Source organism: Peromyscus maniculatus, chromosome 18 (genome assembly GCF_049852395.1).
Source record: "Peromyscus maniculatus bairdii isolate BWxNUB_F1_BW_parent chromosome 18, HU_Pman_BW_mat_3.1, whole genome shotgun sequence".
Classification (NCBI taxonomy): Eukaryota; Metazoa; Chordata; class Mammalia; order Rodentia; family Cricetidae; genus Peromyscus; species Peromyscus maniculatus.
Genome location: NC_134869.1, coordinates 13,346,916 through 13,374,486, shown reverse-complemented (window position 1 = coordinate 13,374,486; position 27,571 = coordinate 13,346,916). Strand labels below are relative to the sequence as shown.

Below are 27,571 nucleotides of genomic sequence, written 5' to 3'. Positions count from 1 at the left end.
CTATTTTTTTATTTTCTTACATCTACAAATCTTTGGTTTATCTAGGATTTGTTTTCTATATTTGAGATAAACATTCTTTTTAAATCTGATAGACTTTCATTAATGGTATAGCTATGTTAGATGTTTGGTGCATAATAATAAAAGCCTCACATGGTAGATAACATTACTATTCTCGGTTTAGAAATGAAGAGACTGAAGCATTTACCCTGGATTACACTGTCATTTTGTAGCAGAGCTTGGACTTGAGTTAGTTCAGTCTGCAATAGACATTTGTAGCAGGCTTTCTTGAACTGCCTGCCAGCTCCCAAATCAAGACACAGAGATTTATTATCAGTTACGAATGCTCGGCCTTATCTTATGCTTGTCCCACCAGCTCTTATAACTTAAATTAACCTGTTTCTCTTCATCTACATTTTGCCTTGGGGATTTTTACCTTTCTTTCATTCTGTATGTCCTTCTCTGTCTGTCTGTCTGGCAGCTACCTGGCTGGATAGCTGTAGGAATCTCCTTCTCTTTCTCCCTTGTCTCTCTCTCTCTCTCTCTCTCTCTCTCTCTCTCTCTCTCCTTCCCTCCCCCCTCCCTCCCTCCCTCCTAGATTCCTTCTCCTACTTATTCCCACTGCCCACCAGCCCTGCCTAACCCTTTCCTGCCTAGCTACTGGCCATTCAGCTTTTTATTAGCCCAATCAGGTGCCTTAGGCAGGTAAGGTGAAACAGCAACACATCTTTACATAACTAAACAAATGCAGCATATCTTTACATAGTTAAAGTAATATTGCACAGCAGTTATTCTTTTATCTCAGTCTGAGGAACTTCTTTCCAAGATTCAAATTCCATATTTGTTTTCTTTTTTTACATAATGTGTATGTGTGCTTATGTGGATGTTGTGCGGCACATGTGTGCCATGACATGGGAATAGAGTCGGGGACAACTTCCACGAGTTGGTTCTCTACCATGTGGATCCCTAGGGTTGAACTTGGGCTTTCAGGTTTGGCAGCAAGCACCTTCACCCACTGAGCCATCTTGTCAGCCCTAAAGTCCATGTCTTTAAGGATTTTGTTCTCGATTGTATTGTGTCTTCTATGGACACCTATTCCAGAAGAGCAGGAAGTGGAGAGAGTCCAAAGGAAGTGAGGCCATAGTATAAAGCCTCAAGACCCACCCCCAGTGAACCACTTCCTCAGAGAGGTTTTGCGACCTTCCCAAATAGCTTTACCAGGTAGGAACCAAGTGTTCAAATATGAGTTTAAGAGAGAGATTTCACATTCAAAACACCTACTTTTTCTTGTCATTTGCTTCCTACTTTTATTGATCAGTTAGTTATGAAGCTTGACAAATCCTGCATTGCTATTGGTCCATCTCCCGAGTCACCCTTTGCCTTGCAGATATTCCTTCTGCACAGTCTCATCAGCACCTGGTGAGTTTTCTTTGCCTGTGCCCTGCTCCCTGAACCTCAATGGCTTTACTTCTCACTGGTAAGCTCTTCTTCGCTCCGAGGCTTTCTTCTGAAAAGCAAACACATGGACCAGGGAGATGGCTCAGCAGGTAATGGCACTAGGTGTATAAACCTGATGACTACGTTGGGTTCTTTGAGGAGAGAATCAACTCCTGAAAGTTGTCCTCCGTCTGCCACATGAGTGCCATGCATGTCCCCCCAGTAATAAAGATAAAAGAATAAAATAAATCAAAGCAAATGGGAGCAAACACCTTCATTCTCACATTGGACTTTATATGGTCTTATTGTATTTTATCTTTCTAAGATTATTAGTCATATCAAACTTTAGTTGGGCATGATCACTCATACCTGTTTGAAGCACCTGGGAGGTTGAGACAAGAAAGTTGCCTGGAGTTCGAGGCAAGCCAGTGCTCCAGTGAGACCTTCCTTTAATGTGGGGGAAAAAAGCAAGAAGAAAAGAATTTAACATTTTTTATCTGCTTTCTAGGAGTTTTTGGTTAGAATTTTTTTTTTTTTCTTTTTGGTCAGTATTCTTAGAGGGTATGGTGATTCCAACCCTTCTTTTCCTGTTTAAAAGTGAGGCCCTGTAAAGCCTATCAGCAGTTTTGTGTAGTGGGCTTAATTATAGCATGGTGGTCAGCTGGCCCTTTTGTTAGGGACTTAACTCTGCAGATGTCAGGTGACTGTACATGATTTCTTTGTGTCTTTCCAAAATTATCCACAGATCTACGCCTTAGTCTCTGAAAGCCAAAATTCTGGCTGTGTGATGTGCTTGTTGACACTGAGCTCACAGTTCATTGTGTACCATTTTATTGCCTTTATTTTCAGTCCTCACTGCCCCTGGGTCTGGGCCCTCCCTGGCATACTCTTGAGTGATCCCGCCTTCCATGCCATGGTGGAAGAGGCACACCGGCTTGTCTGCTGAGAACGAGGGGGGAGCTCGGGGGGTGTGCGTCTTTCATGTGCACATGTCAAGTTTTCAACATCCTTGGTTGAAAACAGGCCCTCCTATGGGGTCTTCTGTTTCTGAGGGTCTTCCATTCTCTCTGAGCAGTGACTTACATTTATCTGTCTTTGTTCTGGGTAGTCAGTGCTCGTCATTCTGCTCTCTGTCTTTCCATCCTTTGATAGAATGTCTGTGCTATTACCATTTTGTCTTTTATTTTATTTTCCTGTAGGGGTTAAAAAATCTGGTGTACTCTTTTTTGACTTCAGTAAGGTTTGGGGAGAAAGCTAAAATAAATGCATACATTCAGTCCAGTGAATCTGTTAAAATTTTAATGGACTATATGGTTGGGAAAATTGACTAAATGGTTAGAAATGCAATTATTTTACAGGCAGTCAGGATGAGAGAATATATTTCTTCAACTTAGCAGCCATTTATGTGAGGTCTTCAGTTTGATCACAATGAATACTTACTCCATATTCTGAGGAAGACACCGAGGAAGTTGGTACCTAATAGTATCTTGAAGTGGGAGTCTAAATAGTCCAGTTAAACCATTTTGTCTTCTTTTTAAACAGTAAGTATAGGTTAATTTGTAGTTTAAAATAGTAAAACTATAAAAACTAAAAACAGACCCTATTTATGCAACATTGGCTGGAAGAGATACAGGGAGGACCTGGTTAACCTGGCTTCTGGGAGCTTGTGATAAGGGCGTCAGGAAAGCAGGCCTAAAAAAAAAGTTACAATTGAGCTTCATCTAAAGGGTAACCACCTTGCAGTGAGCCAGATGTGGGGGTGTCGAGAACCTACTGGACCTGCGCTCCATTGGCTATGCCTTTTGTCTTTCATTTTTACTTTTTCTTGACTTGCACTTAGGCCATAGTCTATAAAGACAGTAAGAAAAACCCAGCAAACTGTTTTCTGTCCAGCTCTCCATCCTTTTGCTCAGATTCATGAGAAATCAGTGCTCTTCTTTGTCCGTCTTCAATCTTGATGTACACTTCTCCCTAAACGGTAACTGTTGTAAGAGCTCATGTCTTCACTGATGTGCTCACCACAGCAGTCTCTGACCCTGTATGATGTGCGTGTTTACTCTTGAGTGGTTCACACTATTCCAGTTCCCTGCTCTTCTGTCAGTGTCCTCTGTGATCTTGCATTTATTACCATCTGGAGTGCTTTGAATCCTCGTATTTAATCACTTCTTAGAACTTCTCATAACTTCTGTGATCTCATTCTCTTATTTTCTACCTCTCCAACTTCATATGTGGAAATTCTTACTAAACTGTTACTTGGTGAAACCCGACTTCAGTGCTGAGTGAGTTTCCAAGGCATGTCTTCAGGCATCTCCTAGACGGTGCCTCAGAGTAGCTCCAATTTAACATGCACCAAAAATTAATTTTCATCTTCCTCCGAAAAACTGCTTGCCACCTGGGTGGATTCACCCTTTTCTCCTCTAGTCACCCACATCTCACACATCTGTAAGTCCATTCCCTCTGCCGCTGCCTTAGCTTACTGGTTTTTCTTAAACATTTTCACACCTTCTCTTGTGTGTATTCCTATAACCACTGCCTTATTTCCAGTGTTTGCTGTCCTTATCTGTCTTAGCCTGTTTTACTGGGCTTTGGCCCCTGAGTTGTTCATTCTGTCCTCATCCTGCATTGCTGTGTCCTGTTAACTCACTGATGCCTGTGTGATCTTCCAGCAGTGGCTTTTGATGTACCGTGATTCAGACCTTCAGTGATTCCACACTTGGTACAGGATAAAGTCTCAGGAGTCTTGGCTGATGTGCACAATTGTGTATAATCTAACCCCTGCCTTCCACTCCTGTTACTTCATCCTCTTTGTTTCTCTCGCTACCTTACAACTTAAGAGATAAAGGTATCTATCTTCTTGCATCTGAGGAGAAGTTTATGCTTCTCTTATAAAGGAGGCGTTATAATAACCTTTGGGTCTAAGGAAGAAGGACAATAAGTAGTAGGAAAGAAGGGGAAAAAATGGAAAAATCCAAACTGCCACTTAGTGTCCTCTGCCAGCTTTTCATGAGGCCATCTTAGGGAAGCTGGCTGCATTTCTGCACTTTGCCAGTAGGTGCCACCATAAAATGCATGCTATACTTTACCTGAAAAATGTCTTGGAAACATCACCTTATACAAATTAGTTAGGTTCTATTGTTAGGAATTTCAAAATGTACTTTAAACTTACTACACAGCTTTTTAATGCATACCTGTGTTATATATATATATGGCTACAGAATATTAATTTGACTGGAAATTACCTGTCTCCATGTATTGTTAATTATTTTTGTTTGAAAATACTTCAGAAATGTTTTGATATTACTTATGTGCCTTTAATCATATTTAATTTTTAAATATTTTTAAAGATATTAAAGCAAATAGTTATCAAATTCTTGAATATATAATGGAAATAAATTTACATTATTTAGTAAAATGAACAGTAATCAATTATATGACAGTATTTGTCCATATTATTGCTGAGTATTTTCTTTAATTTTTAATTGTGCTTTTCATTACCTGCCTCGTTGTATTTTCTGCCCAGGGACTCAAGTGTGATGGAGTTAGGAGCTACAGTTTTATTCTTTCATCTAAATGTTACTTTTAATGTTTATCTAAATTAGCAAAAAAAAAAATCTTTTGGGAATAACTCCTTCTTCCTTTCATTTTCCATTCAAGTTCCTTCTATACTTTTAGTATCATTCTACTTCCCCCAAAAGTTTTTTTTTTTTTTTTTTTTGGTTTGGTTTTTTTTTTTTGAGACAGGGTTTCTCTGTGTAGCTTTGCGCCTTTCCTGGAGCTCACTTGGTAGCCCAAGCTGGCCTCGAACTCACAGAGATCCGCCTGGCTCTGCCTCCCGAGTGCTGGGATTAAAGGCGTGCGCCACCACTGCCCGGCTCCCCCAAAAGTTTTTATTCATCTTAAAAAAAAAAAAAAAAAACACTGCATAGCATGGATGGCCTGTAGCATTGGATTAAAAACCTGTGGAGCTTCTAGGTTCTAACAGTAACAGTGTGAGGGAAGCAACTGTGTTGCCAGCTAGACACTGGGAGTCTAATGGCTGGCTTTAGTAGGAGGTACAGAAATTAACCAGAGCAGTGTTTAGAGTGTTTGCTGGTGGCCAGTGTTAACCTTGGCAAACAGTTAAAGCGTAAGTCTTATAAAACCTTTCCTAGATACAATTCTGGCAATGAATTATACCATCTTGAGAATTTAGCAGTTTTGTTCTTATGTAACTAATGGGGGGAACCAAAATGATAACCTTTTCCTAATATTATTTGAAATTTTTATTCTTATAATTTGCAGCTAAGAAATTCTTTCACAGTTTATTATCCTTTGAATCTCTACTAAAAATGTTTTTGATAGTTTATTTGTAGCTTTAATAAACATATGCAGTTGACCTAGCTACTTCAATAAAAGGATAAATTTAAAAACCACTTGAAAGATCATTTTTAATAAAAAGGATTTTTATCAGGCTGGTGACTGAACTCAACATTACCTTAATTGGCAGAGGTCCTGTGAACTGTAGCTGCTGTCTTAAAGTCCCCCATTAGTGTTTACATTATCAGTTTGAAGGATGTTTAACTGTTGAAGGAGGGATCGGGTAGGGTGTACTATGCATAGCATTTCACAACTCTGAGGACAAGTGTAGTCTAGTTAGGAGAAAACCAACCAGGATTGGAATCACACAGACATTATTGACAAGACTCTAGTATTTGCAACTATAAAACATTTAGTTTAAAATGGTGGTACAATACATAACATAGCTATACATGTGCATAGTGTATTCTATAGCTGTCACTTTTTTGATACTCATCCTTAGTAGCCCTTAATCAAACACTATGATCAACTAATACTAGTTTTATTCCAAAAAGGCCAATATATATTTGTCAGTTCTAGTACTTTAGTAGCTAGCCACCAAGTCATTAACATATGTAAGCTTTCATCATCAAAAGAAAAATCAGTTGCTGTCCCTTACGCATAGTAGTAGCAGCTTGTCACTACCAGGCCTCATTACTCACATCACTGAAGTCTGCAAAGCATGACATTCATATTCATCCTGAGTGAAAGAATGACGTAAGAACATATATAATGTATTCTAAACAATATTCTACAGATTAAGGAAACTAGAGGACTTTACAGATTTTACTACCAGAGGAATTCCCAGAAAAAGCAGAAAGTGCCAGTGTGCTAATTATGGATTGATTTGGGTTACATTTCATCCAGTTCGTCTGTTTCTTTTAAACAGAAATATGTTTAAAGTAACAGCTGAAAAGAAAGTTTTTATGTAAGTGAAAGTATTCCTAGAATCAGCCTAGACTTCTGGTTGTAGAAGTAGGGCAGACAAATTCCCTGGAATGACCCTTTCATTGACAAAAAATAATAATTCTGGATAATAGTTAAGTGATTCTTAATGCTTTGAATGAGTAGGCAAATGTAATAAAAATACAGGCCAAGGATCAGGTGAAGAAGAAAAGTCAGAGAGACAAGTCAAAATTGAGCAAGCCAAATAGAGGTCTTGGTGAACCGGATTGTATTCTGTGTGTGCGTAGATTCTATTCTGTGTGAGGGAAGGGTGAGGATGTGTGTGTGTGTGGTTGGGGGTGTGGACATGTGTGTGGAAGCCAGAGATCACCCCCCTTAGGAGCTGTCCACATTGTATTTGGAGACCAGGTCTTGCTGGCACCTGTGGAAGCCGGCCTGTGTGCCCCAGGGATCTGCCTGTCTCCACCTTCCCAGATCTGTGACTACTGATGCACCCCACTGCATCAGGCTTTTTATGTGTATGCTGGGGATCAAATTCAGGCACTCATGTACAGCCACTGATGCCTGTGGGACAGCTTACTATAGGCCTAATAGGAAGACATAACCACCCTGCTGAGATGATCCCTCAGCAGAAAGATGAACTAAGAACAAGGACTGTGTAATGTAGCTAGAGGTTTCCTGCCTTGCCCACAGTCAGGACAAATCTTTGTCACCCGCCAGTCCCACAGCTGCTCAGACCCAACCAAGTAAAAACAGAGACTTATATTGCTTACAAACTGTATGGCCGTGGCAGGCTTCTTGCTAACTGTTCTTATAGCTTAAATTAATCCATTTCCATAAATCTATACCTTGCCTTGTGACTCGTGGCTTACCAGCATCTTCACATTCTGCTTGTCCTGGCAGTGGCTGGCAGTGACTACTTCTGCCTTCCTGTTCTTTCTTTTCTCCTCTCTGTTAGTCTCACCTATACTTCCTGCCTAGCCACGGGCCAATCAGTGTTTTATTTATTGACCAATCAGAACAACACATTTGCCATATAGAACATCCCACAGCAGTGTAACCTGATAAAAGAGTTCCTAGAAAAACCTAGTCAACTTGTGGAACTTGGTGGCACATACCTTCAGTCCCTGCACTAGGCAGACAGAAGCAGGCAGATCTCTGTGAGTTCAAGACCAGCCAGGTCTACAAGGTTCTAAGACAGTTAGGGCTGTCACACAGAGAAACCCCGTCTCAATAAACCAAAAACCAAAACCAACCAAACAAAAAACAACCCCCCGCAAAAAAGACCAAAAACCCCCTCCAAAAACAGTTAACTATAAAATGTTTTAGCATTCAATTTAAGATTCAGATGAGAGTTCTTGCTATCATCATTTCTTTTCAGCACAGTATTTGATGGTCAATTCAAATCAGTAAGGCGTAGTAGGTAAAAGAAACAAAACTATTCGATTGTGATATGATTATATTGTTATAAAATCCAAAGACTCTAGAAGCAGTAGTGTTTAAATATTAAATATTAAAGTAAGCAGTAGAGTTGAAGTGTTGCTCTGTGTATAATGAATAAATTCAAAACAATTTTATTTCTTTATTACCACTCTATAGGAAAAATTTTAGAAAAAACTTCCCAAATTAGAAAGTAGGAGACTAATAAGAGTCATCCCAGCTCCCCGTCTCCTGAGATTTCTATCGAGTGTGGAGCTCTGTCTGTCCCGCCACCTTCCTTCCTCCTCTCAGTACAGACCCCGGAGGCAGTACCCCAGGACCACTGGCCGCCATCAGGAGAACGCCATCTGTCCTGCTTGCTTGCCACTCACAGCCTGCCACATCAGCTCTTGTTAGTTATTTTCAGCAGGAAAGACTTGCCAAGCTCGGTGAGATTAGACCATGATAATGTAAATGCAACCCCCAAAGTACTATTACATTGCAAATAGTAATATGAATAATAGTGAATTACACTTTCTACTATTAAAAACTTCAGAGTACCTACTTTTAGGACTGTGATCAGAGGCACTCACAATGTACAACATTTAACATACCATTATAGACTTTCTTACAAAACTAGGTTGTCCCCAAACTCTTGGTAATAGAATTATTTATCTTTATATTATACAGACTTCAAGGGGCTACTCTTGTGAGACCTAAAGTCCTTAAGAGAGTGCCAGGACCAAAGCCAAACGAAAAGAAAGAAGGAAAAACACTTCATGGGCCTATGGTTCCATGTGTGCAGCATGCTTCCTTATTAAGGAACAGAGCACCATTGTGAACCTGTTGAAGGCACGAGCACAGTTAGAAAACTAAATAAATACGAAGCTTGCACTAAGTAGTAAAAATAAAGGCTCATTCTGCAGGGGGGAAATACCCTGAGTGTTTTATTATTAAAGTCTTCAGATAGAACAGGGTCCATTCGTTCGTCAATACCAGGCCTCTCTTCTGTATGTCAAGTGGAAACTGATACTGAAGAATGTTGAGTGGAATTCCCCTCTCAGAGCTGAGTTTTGCACAAAATGCTTCCCGCCTTGCTTTAGCATAAGAGTCCCCTGTGGTACAAATGCAGCTATGTAGCACCCTTCTTGGAGAAGGTAATTCAGTTAGCTAGGATCAGGAGCTGGGAACAGAACTGAATACGATTCTTATGATAGGAAATGTGGGAGAGCCTGAGCTAATGAGTTATTATTGGACTTGCAGTTCTCTGTGATTGCCTCATAAGTTTCCTCTTCTATTTGGACCAAATACTTACCCAGTCAATCTTATTTTCACAAACTTGTTAGAATACCTGACTAAGATGTATAACCTGGTGATAAGATATTGAGGATGAAAACTTCAGTTTATAGTTTTTTCTTAATGCTACTACAAAAGAGAAGTGTAGTAGCATTCCCAAGGTAGAGAAAGGCAGAGTTGCCATGACTCCACATCAAGCCAGACATGTCTTCCGGGGCACAGCCTTTTCAGGGGTATCTCATGACTTCAACAGAGAGCCCTCTTGTATTGTTGGACACCTCTAATTTCTTCTTTAGAACAGACCATCCTCTGGTGTGTTTCTCACACTGAATCTGGGCCAATCCCCTACAGCAGGAGCTGCAACCAAAATTCAGGCTTATAAAGAAACATTGGCTTCAGGTGTTGAAAAACATTTGTCTATTGGCCCTAGGTTTAGGTTTTGATTTGTTTGGATCAGTACTGACTAGCTTACCTTCTCTTCTGTATATAATAGTGCTTCATGCATGGTGAAATAGTATTTATTTCAGGTCAGACTTCTTTCCTCAACAGCATGTGATCTAGGACACATAAAGGTATTTCATCTTTATGAGACGCAATAGCAGCTTACTGAGTTGGTTTTAAGATTAAGGTAACATATGCATTCATTGAGAAGTGGCTGTTTTTGTTGTCTTAGTAAATACATATATCAGCTATATAGGAATTCATCTGATCTGTCATCATATTTCATACATAATTAAAATATTTTCTCAGCTTTCAAATCAAGGAAGCTGTAACTTGTGGCATGCTGGATTTTAGAAAAACTTTATTTTGTTTCTCATGGTTTTTATCTTTTCCTTAAATGTTTTCTATTTGATCGAGAAGGTCAGAGTTATGTTCTTTGAAAGGTGTTAACACAGAGAAATAATTTTTCAAGCTTATAAGCTTACTGCCATTTACAAAACGATCACAAGCACATTCTTATTTCTATTTTCAGCCTGGCAGGGGGTCGGATATTGTCAGTGATAAAGATGCATCTGATCAAAGGCCACAGCAGTGGAGATCCTTTCTATAAAGCAGTAGAGGAAGTTGTTCGGGATTTGGATTTGAGGATTAAGAATATTATCAATTCTCAAGAAGGTGTAGCTGTCAGCACCACCAACATCAGTCCTGTGCCGGTAATGGATTTATTCTTCATTGTTCTTTTATATAAAACATAATCTCTTCTATTCATTGCAGGAATTGTTTGCTGTTGCTACTTGAGTCAGAAGAGTGCATTTTCTATGTTTTAAGATGATTTAATTTCCTCAATAGGATTATGTTCAACTTAGGTAAATCATAACATCTTTGGGGAAAATGCATTTGTTAAAATAAGACATCAGATAATCTCTAGTGTTCAGCACTGAATACTTAAGGTGCTTAGAGCTACTTTTTAATAATTATTCTTATAATACTATTCTTTTTCTGTTTACTTTGATGTAAAATAACAGTCTGGTTTTTGACCCCAGTACTCATCTCTCTGCAGGACAGCAGCAGCCCTATTAGAACAGGATTTGTCATCAGAAGTTAGTTTTCATTTATAGAGCCAAGTAAGTTTTGTTACTAACTACATCTCCAGTTGATTACAATTCAGTCTCCCTTATACTGGGGAATCTTTTGATTATACAACATATACTTCTTCCCTGACTTTCTTGCATAGATAGTTGATTTTAATAGATCATTACTACAGAAATGAACTACCATGATTTTAAATACAGAACAGAATTTTAGACTATGTAGTATAGTGGGTCTATCTTTTTCCTTTTCCTTTCTTTGTTTTTATTTGAGACAAAGTCTTTCCGTGTAGTCCAGGTTGGTTTGGAACCCACTACATAGCCCAGACTGGCCTGAGACTCCTCTCAGCCCCCTGAAAGCTGGAACTCCATGTGTAAACCGTTGTGCCCGTCTACGTTGTGGTGTTTATTTGGTTAACAAAAGGCCCTTTTCATTAGGTGTCACCATGGCAGGCAGTGCATGAAGAAATTCTTTTGCTTTTGCTATTTATTCATTCTTTCATCCACAGGCCTTGGTGATCATTTTTATATATTTCCCTACAAAAAACCATGTTCTTAGATTGACTTCAAAGGCGTCATGGGTAAGATTCTGGGATGCTACCCCATTTATTTCATGTGCATGCCAACATTTTGAGTGACTAGCTTGGCACAAAACTCAGGGGAGCTATCACAGCAAGTGTAAGCCAGGAACCATTGCCATCTCAGATCACTCAGAGTGCCAGCTTCCCATTTGTAGGCAGACAAAAGCCTGACACAAACCACCTGTTCTTAGTTTTATGTTTTCCGCTAAATCACGAATCTTGAAATCACCATCAAATAACACTCAGTGAAGGTACTAATAGCATTGTGGCACTCTCTGATAGTGATGTAAACTGTGGTAAGTACTAGATCTGGTAGGCTTTGGGAAGGTACTAAAGCAATGTGGCACCCTCTAATCGTGATGTAAACTGTGGTAAGTACTAGGTCATGGTAGGTCTGGGAAGGTACTAATAACAATGTGGCACCCTCTGATAGTGATGTAACCATATGGTAAGTACTAGGTCATGGTAGACTTGTGGCTTTACTTTGAGCGAGGCTGTGCATTACAGTTCATCGGTAGCCCGAACTGAGATGGGGGGAGGAGGAGAAGGAGAGGGAGAGGGAGAGGAGGGAGAGAAGCCGAAACTGTGTCAATAAATGCCGAGGGGACTGGCACAAGTGCCCCGAGGGCCCCAGAAGAGCAGCTCTGGTATTTGGGCACAGTGACTGTCACCTCAGTGGACAAGGCACTGCCGTCACTCTTTTGCAGGTGAGTACATCTTGGACACAGGGAAACTAAGTCTTTCTCAGCATCCTGTAGTACATAGTCAGTAGGGTGTTTCCAGCCTAAGAAAAGTCCCCAGGAGTTTACGTTCATATGTACCTATATGTGATACTGCATTGTCGTGTATTACCTACCACATTCTTTTATTCTCTGTCTAATTACTCTTTTCCCAGCTCTTCCTTTTTAACCTGTGTTAGCACTTTTAGTTCAGACCATTTCATTTTAAAACTAACTCATTGTAATCTTTTAATTTGTTGTAGCTGTGTCCATATTTGACAAATTTTACCCTAAAGTATATTTAATCATTGCTATTGTTATTTTTCTAGAGTCTAAGTAAGATTATTGTACTTACTTGTTTAGTAAAGCAAGAGCTTTTACCTCTGTAGCACACTGCCCTGTAACTTGCGTCCATGGGATGCATAGTTTCTTCGGGCTCCTTTGGTGACGTCTTCCTGCTTATCTGGATACCTAGATCTGCCCTTCTGCCTAGTCTCTGCAGCTCCTTCCTCTCTCTCTGAGACTCCTCTCTGAAGCTAGCCTTTTCTCCACAGTGTTCTTACCATTATCTTTCAGGTGCTTCTACCACACTGTGTATATGTGTTAGAAATTTCACTGCACTCTGTAATGGAAATGTTTGCTGACTGATTCGTCTTATCAAGGGGACTGTGATTTTTTTGAAGGTTGTGCTTTTCACCTTTGGAGCTTTAGTTCCTTAAAATTAATGCTCAGAACATAGAGTAATCATGAATTTTCATTTGATTAAGTCTTGTTTTTCCTTTTTTGAGACAGGGGTCTCATTATAACCCAGGTGGATCTTCAACTTATATAACTGAAGCTAGTCTTGAACTCAAACTCTTGCCTCTGCCTCCCCGCTGCTGGGATTATAGGCGTGTACCACCACATCTGGCTCGTGATTAGATCTTAAGCACATCTGGGTTTGTTTTAGATTGCCAGACCGCCCCCCCCCTTGCCTTTTGTCTTAGAGAAAAAGCACACACAATAGAGAGCTGAAGTCATGGGGCTGAGGCTACACTGTGCCCTACCTAGATAATGACTAGATTGTTCCTTCTTACAAGCCTAATGTTATTCACATCAGAAACAAATGTCTTCCTTTGATGATATTCTTATATGTCTGAAAATTGGTAAGACTGATTACAGTGTGGTATAAGGAGAAATGTCTACATACCTTATATCCACTTTTTATAGCTGTTTTTCTGTGATTTCAGCAATAAAGAAGAGTGGCATTGAAATTAAAATTCGTGGCTGACTCACATAAATGGGGTGATTATTATATATAACTCAAAAATATTTTTTGTTCTAGCCAAAATCTTTTGCCATAAACCATGACACTGCATACTGTGGCAGAGATGCTGTGAAAATTTTCCTGGTTCTTTTGGATGAAGACGCAGCCAGTGCTCCCACCAGAAACAGAGCAGAGCTTTTATATAATGACGAGAGTACAGTTCCACACAATGGAACTTCTCTTCTTACACTCTTTAGGTATGGAATATGCAAGCTATATGTGTATAAGGATTAACATGAGGTGTATATGTATATGTATGTATGTATGTATGTATATATATATATATATATAAATATAACCATATATATTTATATATAATGCCTTGTTGATTATCAGAGAAATTTATACTTCTGATAGGATACTTGGAAGCAGCTGGATAATATGGAAAAGTGAACAAAAGCTAAAGGAAGATTGGGCATTTTACTGTATAGCACAGTTATATTTATAATGTAACATTTAAGAGTGTGGTAGGTGGTTTGGGTTTTAATATTTTCACTTAAGTGTTTTGCTGTAAAAATATTTCTTTGGTTTGGTATGTGTTAAATGTCAGCCCTTACAGCAATTCCTTTTAGTAGTTTCCCCACTGTCTAAGTGAAGACTTGAGACTTGTGAGTGATTGCATAATATCCCCAAGAGAGCTCAGTTAACAAGTAGCAAAGGTTTCTTCTCCCTAACTTGAAGTCGTTCTTTGTGACCACTGTTTTGCGTAAGAATAGGACGGACATGTCCACCATGTTTACAGCAGAATCAGCATTTGTTGGCTTCCTTGTATGTTACGGAGACAGATTTGCTAAGTGAACATTGGTGTCACATAAAGACCTTGACACGGCCTCATTGTTGCTCCAGCAGCCGTAATAAATGCCATCGGCTGATCCGACTGCTGTTAAACACCAGCCATGTAGTGTGACGTGAGAACAGCATGGCAGCGTAGGCGGCGTAGGCGGCGTAGGCGGCGTAGGCGGGTTCTGTTAAGAACTCTGCCTCCTTAGAAGATGACGGCTGTGTGCACACAATGTCTTCTTTCTTGTCCCTTTCTTACCAGGCATTTGTCCTACCTCGTTGAGGGTTTGCCCTTATGAGCACCTTTAGCTGTAATTGTCTCTTCAAATCCTTGTCACAGGATCGCAGGCTTTTTTTTGTAAATATGCTGCTATGGGAGTAGGGAGAAAACTAGTTTAAAAGCTACTCTGGCTTATAAGTGTCATAGTTCATTTTAGTTGCTACCAAAAGCTATCTTAGATTGGATAATTAATAAATAAATTCATTTCTTGTAGTTCAGAGGCTAAAAAAACCCAAGCTTGCAGCATCAGCAGGTTGGTTGCCATTTATGGGTGGAGGCCCATTCCGCATGCTTTGTACCTGCCCATGCATCTTCAGAGGCCGAGAATCTGAAAGGACAGCCATGGCCAAGCAGGGTCCCATGCTCTTTTATAAGAACACTAATCCAAACTATTAACCTGAACACCTTCTAAAGGCCTTCCCTCTTAATATTGTCTCATTGGCAATTAAATGTCAATATAAAATTTGAAAGGGCAGAAATATTCAAGTTCTATTAATATGTGTGTCTTTTTTTTTTTACACAGGTCTCCCACACAAGTGAATAATACATCAATTAAACCCCTCAGAGAGCGAATCCATAAGTCAGTGCAAGCAGAAAAAATTAAGGTATAAGATTTAATTGTAAAATGTCAAATATTGATTTATTTTGGAAGAAATAAGTATATAAAACTGGGCTGAATATTGTAAATATGTAATTCATGTAACAATAAGAAGGAAATGAAAAATAAGCAATGATAATGACAGTTGGTATAGAAACACATTGCTTTCTAATTTACTGGAGCTGAATGAAAGATAGAGATAAGCACTTGCCGTTGTGAATGGTCCATCAATGGCTATCGAGTGAATGAAAGGAAAAGTGAAGAAGCTGTGGCCTTGTTTGTACTTCTCATGTCTCAGTGGATGGAGACTCAGTGTGTTGCCATCACTGTAACAAGGACTGAGATAATCAGCTGTTATCAATTCTGAAGACATAATGCTGGGAGATCTTTAGTTATAGATACCATGAGAGTCTTTACATTGTTTCTTAGTGGTTGTTTATGTTTTCATTTAACTTGAAGTAGGTTTTCTCATCTTCCAGTGGAACATTTGTGTGTGTATGTATACACACTGTGTATATGTATGTATGTATGTGTATACACACACACACACACTGAGCAGATCGTATGTATATATATGCATACAACTAACATGTATATATGTATACATCTAACATACATACACACATGCATATACAGGTATATGTATATGCACACAATCTGCTCAGTCTGTATAATGTTACTTGTATGTATTTACTTTCATGGCTGACCATTTGGTATTGGATAACTAATTGGTGTGGTTTTCCCTGGGGAAGACTAGTTTTCCCTCTCAGCGTTCTTGAGTTGCCCGTGGTTCTCCATGTAGAGGCCTCTTGAGAGCCCTTCCCTCTCTCCCCCCTTCCCCCCTCCCCCTCCCTCCCTCCCTCATCTATGTTAGTGTGTCTGTTGGTGTCATCCTTGAGCAGGTCATATGACGCAATCTCACCACAAACTTCCCGATCCTCTGGCTTTGAAAAGTCTTTCTGTCATCTCCTCTCTCGATCCCTAAGCCTTAGATCTGGAGTTGTATTGTAGATGTATCCCTTGGGATTGGACTCCACAGCTAACCGTTCTGATTGGCTATGGTTTTTTGTAGTAGTCTCCATCTGTTGTGACGAGAATTTTGCTTGGTAAGTGGTGAGGACTACATGTATATGTGGGTATAAGGACAAATATTTAGAATATAGTTTGGGATTGTGCCTTTTTAGAAATCTCAAGGCTCAGCTAATTACTATAAAATGAAAACAAATTCATGTGTGCTAGATAAATAGGAAAGATCCTCTGATTTAGTGTCATTTATATAGGTGGATGCTGTCTAATATTAGAGTGACCATGCAGTATCTGATGTCACCTTGCACATTCATGAAATTAAACTTACATTGCTTTGTTATTTAACAGCGAAGTCTAGTCTACACAGCTCTGGAACTAAAAGACAATAAAGAGTTCTTAACTGTGTTTTATAATAAGTAGCCTTTGTAAAAGCAAAATGTGCAATCTATCCGTGTAGCCAGACATGTAACTGAAACACGGCCTGGTAAAGTACTTGTCAGAAATAACAAGAAATGTTGCTAACATTCACTCCTAGAGTGAATATATATATATAAACTCAAGTAGAGGACCCCGAAACCAGAATCTTCTTTAGACTGTTGCCTCAGATGACCTCAATATCTACCCCCACCATTCCTTGGGCAACAGAGAAACAAGGGCCAGAAAATATGTGACTCTGGGGAGAAATAAGATGCTTTCAAATAAGAACCAAGGAACAGAATTGAGTAATTAGCCACAGACTGGAGACTTCTGTTCCTAGCTATGGTGTAGTGGGTTGTGGCTGAACACTTCTCTTTCACTAACATGATTATAAAAGGCAGATAAGCTTGGAAAACACATTTTAAAGACATGGTAGAGCTGTGAAGCAGAAGTGTTAAAATAAAGCAAGAATCCAGAGAGAATGAAATCCTGTTCAGATAGACAGTCCATTGTTGATTGTTTCCTTCTGGCATCATTTGCCGACTGGGCTATATGCTGAGGATTGCTACTGGCCACTTAAAGGGCCTCCGTGGAAGGAAGGAGACAAGTTAGCGGAATTGTGGTGTTTTGAGAGGCTGGTCACCATTTGAAATCTCAAGACCACCTAAATATGCGACAGGATTTTTCTTCTACCAAGGACACTTAAGAATTTTGTCATAAATAGAGTTAACCCTTGTTAACTCTAGAAGCTATTTTTCAGACCACACTGCCAGCAAGCAGCAGGGCGAAGTTTATAGTTAGGTTCTAGAGTTCAACGTTTGATTATCACTGAAAAGTAAATAAGAGGTTCATTTAAAATATAGAATTATAATGTTATTGCTTCAGTGATTTTTTTTCTATTTAGCTCTGTAATTTAATTTGCTCTGATAGAAAAATATGTATGTATAAATTCTTCAGTATCAAATAAAAGATAATAAAAATCTCTATTCTTTTGAAAATGTGGTAATGTAAGAATAAGATAAATTTGGACTCATTTACTTTAGATACATAGTTAGCAGGTATTTTGAAGACAGTTTCCCCTTTCAAGCTTGTTAATAGTACAGTGGTAGCATAAGACTTCCATTTTCTGGCTAACTCAGTGTCTCTTCCTGTTCAGTGCTTTGACTCATTCATCTTAATTTAACTAGAGTCAGGCTTTCCTATGTAAAGTACTTTTTCCTCAAACTGGGAACCTCCTAATAATTTAAATTTAAAAAGAGCTGTGGCAAAGGACTTTTCCAATGCTTGGCAAGTCTGAAGTTTGTTGCAATTTCACTGTGGATAGAAATCTTCCCAATGGAGGGAAATCACTCCACCAAAGAACACTTTCAATCCATTTCTCTCTTGTGACTTGAACATAAAATGATTTTAACAGCCATGTATGAATCTGGACATTATCTGGGTTGTTTAGTACTTCAAAAGCACTTTCAGGAGGGAATTGTTTTGCTTATTTGTGATTCCAAGTCAAATACACAGAGAGCTTTGGAAGATTTGTAACAGGAAGTAATCTCAATTCTATGTGACCACTAATCTTGCGCAGAAAAATTCAACTTTTATGAACAAAGGAAAAGCATTTCCTTTCAAGTTATAAATACAAGCCACTTTATCTTGCACTGTTTTAATAATTAAATGAAGACACTGATGATAAGGTCCTTGTCCTGAGCTACATTCTAGAATCTCTTTAGAACTGACCTGGACCTGAGAAGTCTGATCCAGCAGAACTTATTTTATATACCCACTTCATGTGTGTTATAAAAGCTATCCAGTATCTTTATTAGATCTCTAGAGTGTACATGTATATATCATATATATGTCTCCATATGTGCATACATGGGGTATATTCATAATCTCTATACCCCTGACTTTGGTGTTTGAAACAAGCACACACACACACACACATGCACGCGCGCGCGCGCGTGCGCGCGCACGCACACACACACACACACACACACACACACACACACACACACACTTTTTTTGTTGTTTTGAAACAGTGTCACTGTGTAACCCTGGTTGGCCTAGAACTTGCTATGTAGACCAGGCTGACCTTGAACTCATAGAGATCTACCTGCCTCTGCCTTCTGAGTGCTGAGGTTAAAGGTGTCTACCATGCCTAACAATGACTACATTTTTTTACTTCTCTAATGCTGACAGTTCTGTGAGGTGAATATTACACTGAGGTGTGAACACATTAGAGGTTGATGATTTATTCAAGATTATCTAGTTATCAAGGTCTGGCAAGGTGGCTCAGTGGGTAAAGGTGCGGCCACCGAACCTGAGAGCCCGAGTTCAACCCTAGGGACCCACATGGTGGAAGGAGAAAACTGACTCCATCAGTTGTCCTCAGATCTGTAAAACCCACGGGTCTGTGATTTCATAGACTGCCCTAGAGCCAATTTACCTTCATCTTGTACATCTATACTTGATGGTTTTTAATCTAAATGTAGAACTTAATTTTTCTGAATCTGTTTTCTTCCTTTTATTTTTTATGTGGTTAGAGTCTGGAAGGTTTCAGTCTTTGAGATTCCTTCCCTCTTGTGTCAACAGAAGATTTTATAAATAAACTCCTCTTGTGATTGTAGACGCTGTTCTGGTTATCTCTTGAATACTCTGTGCCTATCATGTAGTATAGAGACTCAATAAATAGCACTTTATTTGAAAAGACTTTTGTAGAGGAAGAGAATAAGGAAAATCCATATACAACACTTCACAAATAGAAAAAAACAAATTTGAGTTGGGTATCCTGGGGCATATCCATAATCTCTGCAGCTTTGCACTGTGGGGTCTAAGACAAGGAGGATCTCAGGTTCGAGGCCAGCCTGGGTTGTATGGTAAGATTGTGTCTTAAACAAGCATACAGGCAGAAGACCCCTCAATGTAGCTACTCATTGCTATTTTAGACACAACCATTCCAAGGTCACATAGAACTCTTATGCTTTTTGTATTTTAATATGTATTTCATGGTTGATATTTTTTTTCCTTGCCTGTACCTGTCCTTCTTGCTATAAGAACATGCTGCCTTGTAGCTGAAGTTTTCTGAATGTGACCTGTCACTGAGGGCTTTGTCATTTCTCTGTGGGGAGCCTGGAGAGGAGCTCTAGCAGGAGAGATGGTTACACTAGTTCTTGACTGCATGTAATGGGAAACAAGTTTTTTCTTAGATTGTATACTAAAAGTAAATAAAGAAATTATGAGAAAATGTATGTTCTTGCTAAACATGCAACTGAGAAGACAGACTATCCTGAGCAGTGTGATCGTTGTCTTTTTATTGGCATATCGTATAGATGGTGCCGAAGGTCTGTAAGGGGCAGTAGTGATGTGTAGGTGCACCGCTCTCTGGATGCTAAGGGAATGACCTAAACCCATCTCGGCCTACACGGTCTTGCCATACTTCCTATAACTCGTTGTTTGTCTGAGGAAGGCAATGAGACGGCGTCACCATGTAGCCCAGGCTGGACTAGAACTCTGTACTGCCTCAGTCTCCAGAATGCTAGTATTAAATGTGTACATCATTTGGCTCTCTATAACTTTATAAGCAAGTTTATAAATCTTTGTAAGCAGTAGAAAGAGTTACCCAAAGTGTTGTGCTACGGGAAGGCTTGAGGTGAAATGATACAATAGGAGGTGTGTTCCTGGGGATTCACAGATGCCTAGTGAGTGGTGCTGCTGCTGGTCACTGTCAGCAGCCTGCTCTTTTCTACTTTCTGTAAAAAATAGCTTTTCACTTCTTTTTGATTAACAAACTCCAATTGTCTAGTTCTTCATTGAAAAATATGGAACACAACTCGTACTAATGGGGAAATGACTTTCATTAGTTTTAAGGAGAATTTATCACTCTAAATGAAATTGGCTTTTATGAAGCAGCTGGGAAGGAGGACATTCTCATATCTTTTAAACTGTGGTCAGTGATTGTATTGCTATCATCTTTGCAAACATCTGCATGAATTAGGACACTGGTCTCTGATTATATAACATAAAATGTAATTACTGAATATAATGTATAATTACATTTTAATCAATAAATACTCTTAGTAATAACCAACATAAGTATAATTTGAAGGGTAAAAGGATATGAGATAGCTTCTAACGACTTGGAGACATCTCCCCGTAATAATTAATGGTTATGGACCAAGTGTGACTGATGATATATTCACATTTTATGTGTAGACTAGATGTTCTGAAATGTATTCCTACTCCTATAATAGCTCAGCAGTCTCATATTTGCAGAATGCATCTCCAAACTGCTTGTTTTCCTGTCCTGCTTCATAGATTAACTTTTCCCCTCTCCCTCCTCCCTTCCCCCTGCCCTCCAGTGTCTCAGTACATAATCCAGGCCGTCCTTCAACTTTTGATCCTCCTGCTTTAGCCTCCGAGTGTGAGGACTACAGTTGTAGGTCGACATACCCTGCTTACAATTAACTTGATCTGTCTGATTTTCTTCTGTTTATGAGAAAGTTGGCCTTTCATTTCTTATCTCTGAGGTTAAAGACAAGTGTATATTTTGAAATCTTGACCATTAAAACTCTTCGTTGAGTCTTTCTCGAATGATATAGTTAAAACCTCTTTCTGGTTTTCCCAAATATTTGTTTTAACCAAGAAATGATGTCTTTCCATGTTGTTTGTGGTCCTCTTGCTCAACATTTGCTATTTCTGTTTCTTCTAACTTCTCAGTTCCCATTTTTGTCTTAGTATTTCTTCTTCCACCAATTTCCTTTTTTTATTATTATTAAGAAATTTTCTGTTCATTTTACATAGCAACCACAGTGCCCCTCTCCTCCCTCCTCCCACCGCCCCCTCCCCAGTCTTCCCCTCCAACCCACTCCCCATTCTTGCTTCTTCCAAGGCAAGAACTCTCACAGGGAGTCAGCAGAGCCTGGTAAATTCATTGAGGCAGCTCCGAGCCCCTCCCCTGAACCAAGGCTGTGTAAGGTGCCCCACCTTAGGCACTGGGCTCCAAAAAGCCCACTCATTACCTGGGGCCCCTTAAGCAGCTCAAGGTAAACAACTGTCTCGCCTATGCAGAGGGCCAGTCCGGTCCCATGGAGACTCCACAGGTGTTGGTCTAAAGTTCATGAGTTCCCACTGGTTTGGTTCGTTTGTCTCCATAGGTTTCCTCATCATGATCTTGATGCCCCTTGCTCATAGAATCCCTGTTGTCCCTGTTCGACTGGGCCCCTGGAGCTTGGCCTGGTGCTTGGCTGTCCTTCCACCAATTTCTTTAATGGCGTGTACTACTTTTTCTTATGGAGTGTTGTGCTCGTTTCTTAATATAGGATATAGAACTCCCATTTTTTTATGATTGTGTGATGTATTCAGTTATCATAACACTCACTCCAATGCAGCCCAGAGGACTGTTACAAAACCTCTCAAGAGTATAAAATTGCATTTTAGAAAGAACTGTTATAAAAATATAAAATATATGGGTAATGCTAGATATTGCTAAAAAGAACTAAGAGACTGGCCATAGTAACAAGTGAGTTTGAAAACTGAAACAAAATGTAGACAAAAGTCCCCAGTGAATGGTGGGATTAGTAAGAGCAGTCTTTATATTATGTGTCACTTACTAGGGAGCATTTATATAACTAAATGGAAAATAAGACCAAATATAATTGCATCTTTTTTCTTTGTGTTGTCAGATGAGGCAGACCTTAATTAGATCCCAGTTTGCTTGTACTTACAAAGATGACTACATGACGAGCAAGAGTAGATGCAATGTTAATTCACCCTCGAAGCTGTTGCGTACTCTTCACTTGGAAAATGATATCGCTGGTAATTATCCTTGTTTGAATAATTAGCCCTCCAATTCTCTTTGCAAATACTCAGAAATGTAAAGACTTGTTTTTTAAGGCCTGGATTTGTTTAAGAAATTGAACCTAAGTTCAGATTTATGGATAGGAATAGGATATAATTTACTCTAAGTGGATTTAGAGAACTATTCATAGTCCTTACCCATTGTATTTTTACATAGATGTTTGTTGTCTGGGATGAGAGGTGACATAGTAAAATGAAATAATAAAAAGAAAATATAGCTACTTCTTGGCATTTAATTGGGTAGGATTATTATATTGTAAATAATACGTCTTTAAATACTCTAGCCATTTTAATGATTATTTTATATGTCTCATGACTTATAGTACTAAATATTATATGAATCCTCTCCCCTTGTCATTCTTCATAACAGAAGGTGCACACTCCTCTGTTGGAAGAGCAGGAATTGAAACAAGTTCTGAGAATGTGCATCTGGACAGAAGTAAAAGTGACAAAATCCCAAGAAAATCTACAGAAAATAGAGTATCGAAAAGGAAGCAGGTGGACGTAGACAGTGACAGTGTTCACCGGGATAATGGACGCGAACCATCCCGACACAGAAGTGTGAAGTTCCCTAAAGTGCCCGATGACTCCCACACGAAGGCTGGTGGCAAACTGGCCGGGGGAGCGAAGGGCAGAAGGTGTGCTGCCAGGAGCAAGCTGCTTCCTGGCCAGACCCAGCTAACTCAGTTTTTCAGGCTGTGATTTTCTCATCTCTGTGCTTTAGATCTAGATTCACCAAAGCCATGAGCTGACCTTTAAATCTCAAGATGTAAATTCTGGTGCTTTATTACTTTAATAAATGTATGTGAGGCTCACATGTTAACCACTGATCAAAAATACCAGGAAGTCAGAATTATGCAGAATCTATGAAGTTTAATGCACAAATCAAAGCACATCATTTAGATGATTTGATTACGTATCTTATCTATTTAAAAGCAGACATTTGGGATAATGCATAAGTCATATTAACATTAAGGGCTTTTCTCTCCACTTGCAATGAGTTATTTTCTTCGGAAGGGATGATGTGGACCAGCAGGTTTCAGACTTGCCAGCAGGGTCGGTAGACTCTTCCCAGCATACACCTGAGCACTGGGAGGGAACAAACAATGACTATAATTACCACACAGAATTAAGAAAAATTATGGTCCTATTATACTGAATTCTCAACAAATCAAGCCACAGTTACTGATTTTTAAAAATTCCCCATTTTGGCAGGGTCACCTGCTGTCTGGTAGAACTGAACCATGGTCTTATTAGATTTTGTTATGGTCAGATCAGTTAAGCTCAGAGCTCTTTTATAGCATTAAAATGGAGGAATTGAATTTTTAAAAGGCTACTCACTGTCAAAATCTCTCCTTCCTATAGGAAATTTAGCTGAGTTTTCTTCATCCCCAATTTCTCTCTTTTCCTGTGTTGACTCAGTATTCTGAACTCCATTCTCAGCTGGAAAAGCTACCGATCCTTTCAGAGCGAGATAAGGTTTGATAGCCAGATTCAGTGGCAGACCATGATTTATGAGGTTCTGTTTGGAGCCTGTGTTCTGTAAAGAGAAGGTTGGTTTGTATTCCAGCCATCTTCTTCAGAACAGAGTTAAAATACAGTTGCACAACATTCTTGCTAATCAATTCTAAGATGCACTACACTGTTTTCCACTTCTAAAATATCTTAGATACAAGAAACAAAGTTTTTGATAAGATGGGGAGGTACCTGGCATGTATGAAATTATTTTATCTTAACACACACTGTGTGACTCTGTTTGCATGTATTCCCATTTACAAAATGAAAATACCAAGTTTCCCTTTAGGTTATTTATAACTATAAAAGCTGTTTTCATTGCTATTGTAATAAAAGTCAGACTGCTTGTACTTACCTTTGAATTCTTGTTTTCCTCATCGTTCATGAAGCTGCTGTCATCATTTTTGTATTGTTCCAGAGAAGGAGCAGCAACTGATCTTTCTGCAGTATCCTCCTTCTGAAAGGCTTTTCCCATCCTAAATGTATTAAATACCATGTCATCTTCTACATTTCTTATGGACTTTGAAGCTGAAAGTAAAATACCTTGAGAAAACAAAGAAAAAGTCAGCATTAATATGTAGGAAGAGAGACTCATTTTTGCCATCCTTAGTTCGATGCTTGCATAAAGCCAAATGTGTAAAATGAAGAATTCCGCACTCTGCCAGTGGCCAAATGGTTCCCTACCTTTATATGTTTCCACATGAATAGAAAACACTTGAAGGACTTATCTTTTCATCATTTAGAATTGACTCATCTAGCCTTTTGTAAAGCTGCTAATGCCTGATTGTTTGGGGTTTAGTGGCCTCTTGTTTATTTTGTGTGTGAATTTTCTCAGAATCTGATTAAGGCCTTTGATAGAAGGCTTTCTGTTGAGTAGATTATAGGCTCTTGAAAGTGGGTTGTTATTAAGGAAGACCACAGGACACCAGGCTCTTTGAATATTACTGTTTCCTTCTTTGTATTTTCTGACTAAGCTATTAAAACACAAGTTATTTCATTCACGGATGATAAGGATAAAGTTTTATGCTCTTTTAATCCTTATTAATAAAAGTTATCTCCAGACAAAATTTTTATTTTATAAATACTTGATATGATCTTTTGTGATTAAAGTACATATGCTTGTCAGTATTAACAAAAAAGACCAAAAAATGGTTCATTCTTCATCTAAAACTGATCTGTCTGATGTGTTTTATCTTAGTTCCAAGAGAATAATAAATTATTAGGAAATTTAGTAACTAAATGATAAAAAGTCTGTGAAAAAATATTTATGGTTTCCATAGAGATTAATTTTAGAAGTTTTATGTTTTTGCTTTGTTTCTTATTTATTGAGACAGGTCTTGCCTTGTAGCCCTGGCTCTCCTTTAATCTATGGCAATCCTCCTGCCTCAGCCTACCAAAGGCTGGGATTACAGGTATGTGCTGTGCCACCATATCCATCTTAGAAATTATGTCTTTGAATCACATATTTCAGACTTAATTTCTAAGATTCTAATGTATTCTCATGCATGTCTTTGTGTGTGTGTGTGTGTGTGTGTGTGTGTGTGTCTATAAAGCTGTGATTCTAGGGGTAGAATTTTAGGCCATAGAATATGTATATCTTTGGTTTTAGAAATGCTTTCATTTAACAGGACACAAGAATTCCTGTTGCCACATGTTTGGACCTGACAATGCTTGAGTATCTTGTTATGCTTTAAGTTTTCACTTTCCTAATTACCAAAGATGTTAGGCTTTTCTTTTACCTATGATTTTATATGCTCTTTCCCCTCGTCCTGAGATTTGAACTCAGGGCTGTACATGCTAGCCTCATTCTCTACCACTGAACTGTATCTCTAACCTTTTTTTTTTTTCTTCTAGTTTTAATTCTTTAGATGGTGTGGCACTGTTTTCCAGTGTGGCCTCGAACTCACCCTGTAGCTGAAGCAGGCCTTTAACATTCAGAGTAGCTAGAAAAGCAGGCCTGACTTTTGGTTCTCTTTTGATAATTGATTACTAGCACTCTTTATACACTATTCTGGACATTAATTGTTAGATATGCATGTTGGAAATATGTTTCTCAGTTTGGGGCTTGTTATTTCAACTTTTTTTGTGGTGTGTTTTGATGACCTAGGCTGCTTAATATTAATATGTAATTTTTTTTCATGTTTAATTATTCTTTTTTTTTTTTTGAGCCAGTCACCTTTTATTGGACACTAGTTCTTAGGACATGAAGACTCAGCCACAGTTGGATTCACGGATGGGAGTGGGGCAGGCGGTAGTCCGGTGTGCAGCGCCCTCCACAGTGACCCTTCTTCAGTGGTACTTACGTCGCCGCTCATGTTTGAGTTCCTTGTAAGAAAGGCAGTCGCTGAGAACCATGTAGGCTGCCAGCACCATGTTAATTCCCCGAGATGCTGCCTTTCCGCACGTTGATGTACTTGTTGTAATACCGGTCAGAGCCTCTCTGAACGGCCCCCACCATGCCGCTGGGGGTGAAATCCCGCATCATTATCTAGCTTGGCAGCTCTCCAAGATTAACCTCCATGAGCTTCTTATCCTTCAGTGGCACAACTGACGCCATCTTGCAGTCCCGGCGTCCGCAAAACCCTTTAATTATTCTTAATATGTGCATTCTAAAGTAATTTTTCCTAACTCTGAGATTATTAACATATTTTCATATATTTTATTTTTAAACTTAAATATTTTTATTTTTACATTTATTATATATTAATTAGTTCTAAATTATTTAGAATGTTGCAAATGGTAGAATATTTAGGCTTTTAAGTTTCCGGCGTCTACATGTTTCCTGGGTCATTATGCATCCTCTTCCGCTGATTTGTGGTATATCTGTGCAGTATGCCAGGCTTCCTTGAATGTGTGGGTTCTTTTCTGAATTGCTCACTACTGTCACATTGACGTCTTTTCAACTTAGATTTTAATGTCTAGTAGATGACGCCCACCAGCCATCTCATCTGCTGCATTTTTTTTAAAGCAGTTCCTTGGCTATTCCTGGACAATTCTTACTTCAAAAGCACATGGACTCCTTATGGACTTTTTATGAAGACACACTAGCCCAAACCTCCAGCCAGTGTTGAATGGAGGGAACCTGCATCTCTGCATAGTAATGGTTTCAAAGAGAACAGGAACACGTTACCCTTGAGCATGACCATAGGTCTCTTGTAGACTGTCTAATGGGTAGGAGATTTTCTTCTATTTCTGCCTTACTGACAATTTTTACAACAAATTGTTGGATCTTATTGAATTCTTAATACTATGTATATTTTGGAAATGATCATATAATTTTCTTCTTTCATCTTTAGCAAGCTAATAGTTTTTTTTCTAGTATTAAAATTTTCATGTGCTTGTAAAACCAATTTTTATTTATATTCAACCTAGAAATATTTCATTCAGTTATTTTAAATTCATCATCATGAATGAGATCTATATGTTCTCTTTTCAGTATTGAATTTGAGTTTGACATTAGATTATAATAATTTCATAAAATGGGAGAGTCTTTTCTTATCCTTTACTGTTAAACTATTTGGGTGTGATATTCTCTTAGTGTGATTAAAAAATTTTTTTTTGTTCTTTTCAGCTGTAGAGA

At 38.8% G+C, this 27,571-nt stretch overlaps 2 protein-coding genes and 1 pseudogene across 3 annotated transcripts in view; 1 reads left to right on the top strand and 2 right to left on the bottom strand.

The window, feature by feature from the left end:
• The window catches only part of Parpbp (PARP1 binding protein), a 56,181-nt gene extending 31,836 nt beyond the window's left edge, over positions 1-24,345 (top strand). For both annotated transcript variants that reach the window (XM_042263338.2, XM_015998477.3), the window contains 5 exons: positions 10,364-10,544; positions 13,544-13,722; positions 15,109-15,190; positions 22,302-22,434; positions 22,847-24,345. In XM_042263338.2, the coding sequence (XP_042119272.1) occupies positions 10,364-10,544; positions 13,544-13,722; positions 15,109-15,190; positions 22,302-22,434; positions 22,847-23,178 (907 nt within the window). In that variant the 3' untranslated portion in view covers positions 23,179-24,345. The remainder of the gene's footprint in view (positions 1-10,363; positions 10,545-13,543; positions 13,723-15,108; positions 15,191-22,301; positions 22,435-22,846) is intronic.
• Positions 23,451-24,655, bottom strand: Pmch (pro-melanin concentrating hormone). Its single transcript, XM_006979853.4, has 3 exons — positions 24,347-24,655; positions 23,818-24,016; positions 23,451-23,565 (listed from the first exon to the last, which is right to left on the bottom strand). Exons 1-3 carry the CDS (start codon positions 24,593-24,595, stop codon positions 23,516-23,518), a joined length of 498 nt encoding a protein of 165 aa, XP_006979915.1. The 5' UTR covers positions 24,596-24,655; the 3' UTR covers positions 23,451-23,515.
• A 1,499-nt stretch (positions 24,656-26,154) lies between these two features.
• On the bottom strand, positions 26,155-26,553 carry LOC102915992 (ATP synthase F(0) complex subunit f, mitochondrial pseudogene; annotated as a pseudogene).
• Positions 26,554-27,571: the final 1,018 nt, after the last annotated feature.

Coding starts and splice junctions, on each gene's coding strand:
- Pmch (XM_006979853.4), bottom strand. CDS start 24,595: ATGGCAAAAATGAGTCTCTCTTCCTACATATTAATGCTGACTTTTTCT. Junction 24,017..24,346: donor AGGAAAACAAGAATTCAAAG/GTAAGTACAAGC, acceptor TTCTCTTTACAG/AACACAGGCTCCAAACAGAA. Junction 23,566..23,817: donor AGGAAGGAGAGATTTTGACA/GTGAGTAGCCTT, acceptor GTTCCCTCCCAG/TGCTCAGGTGTATGCTGGGA.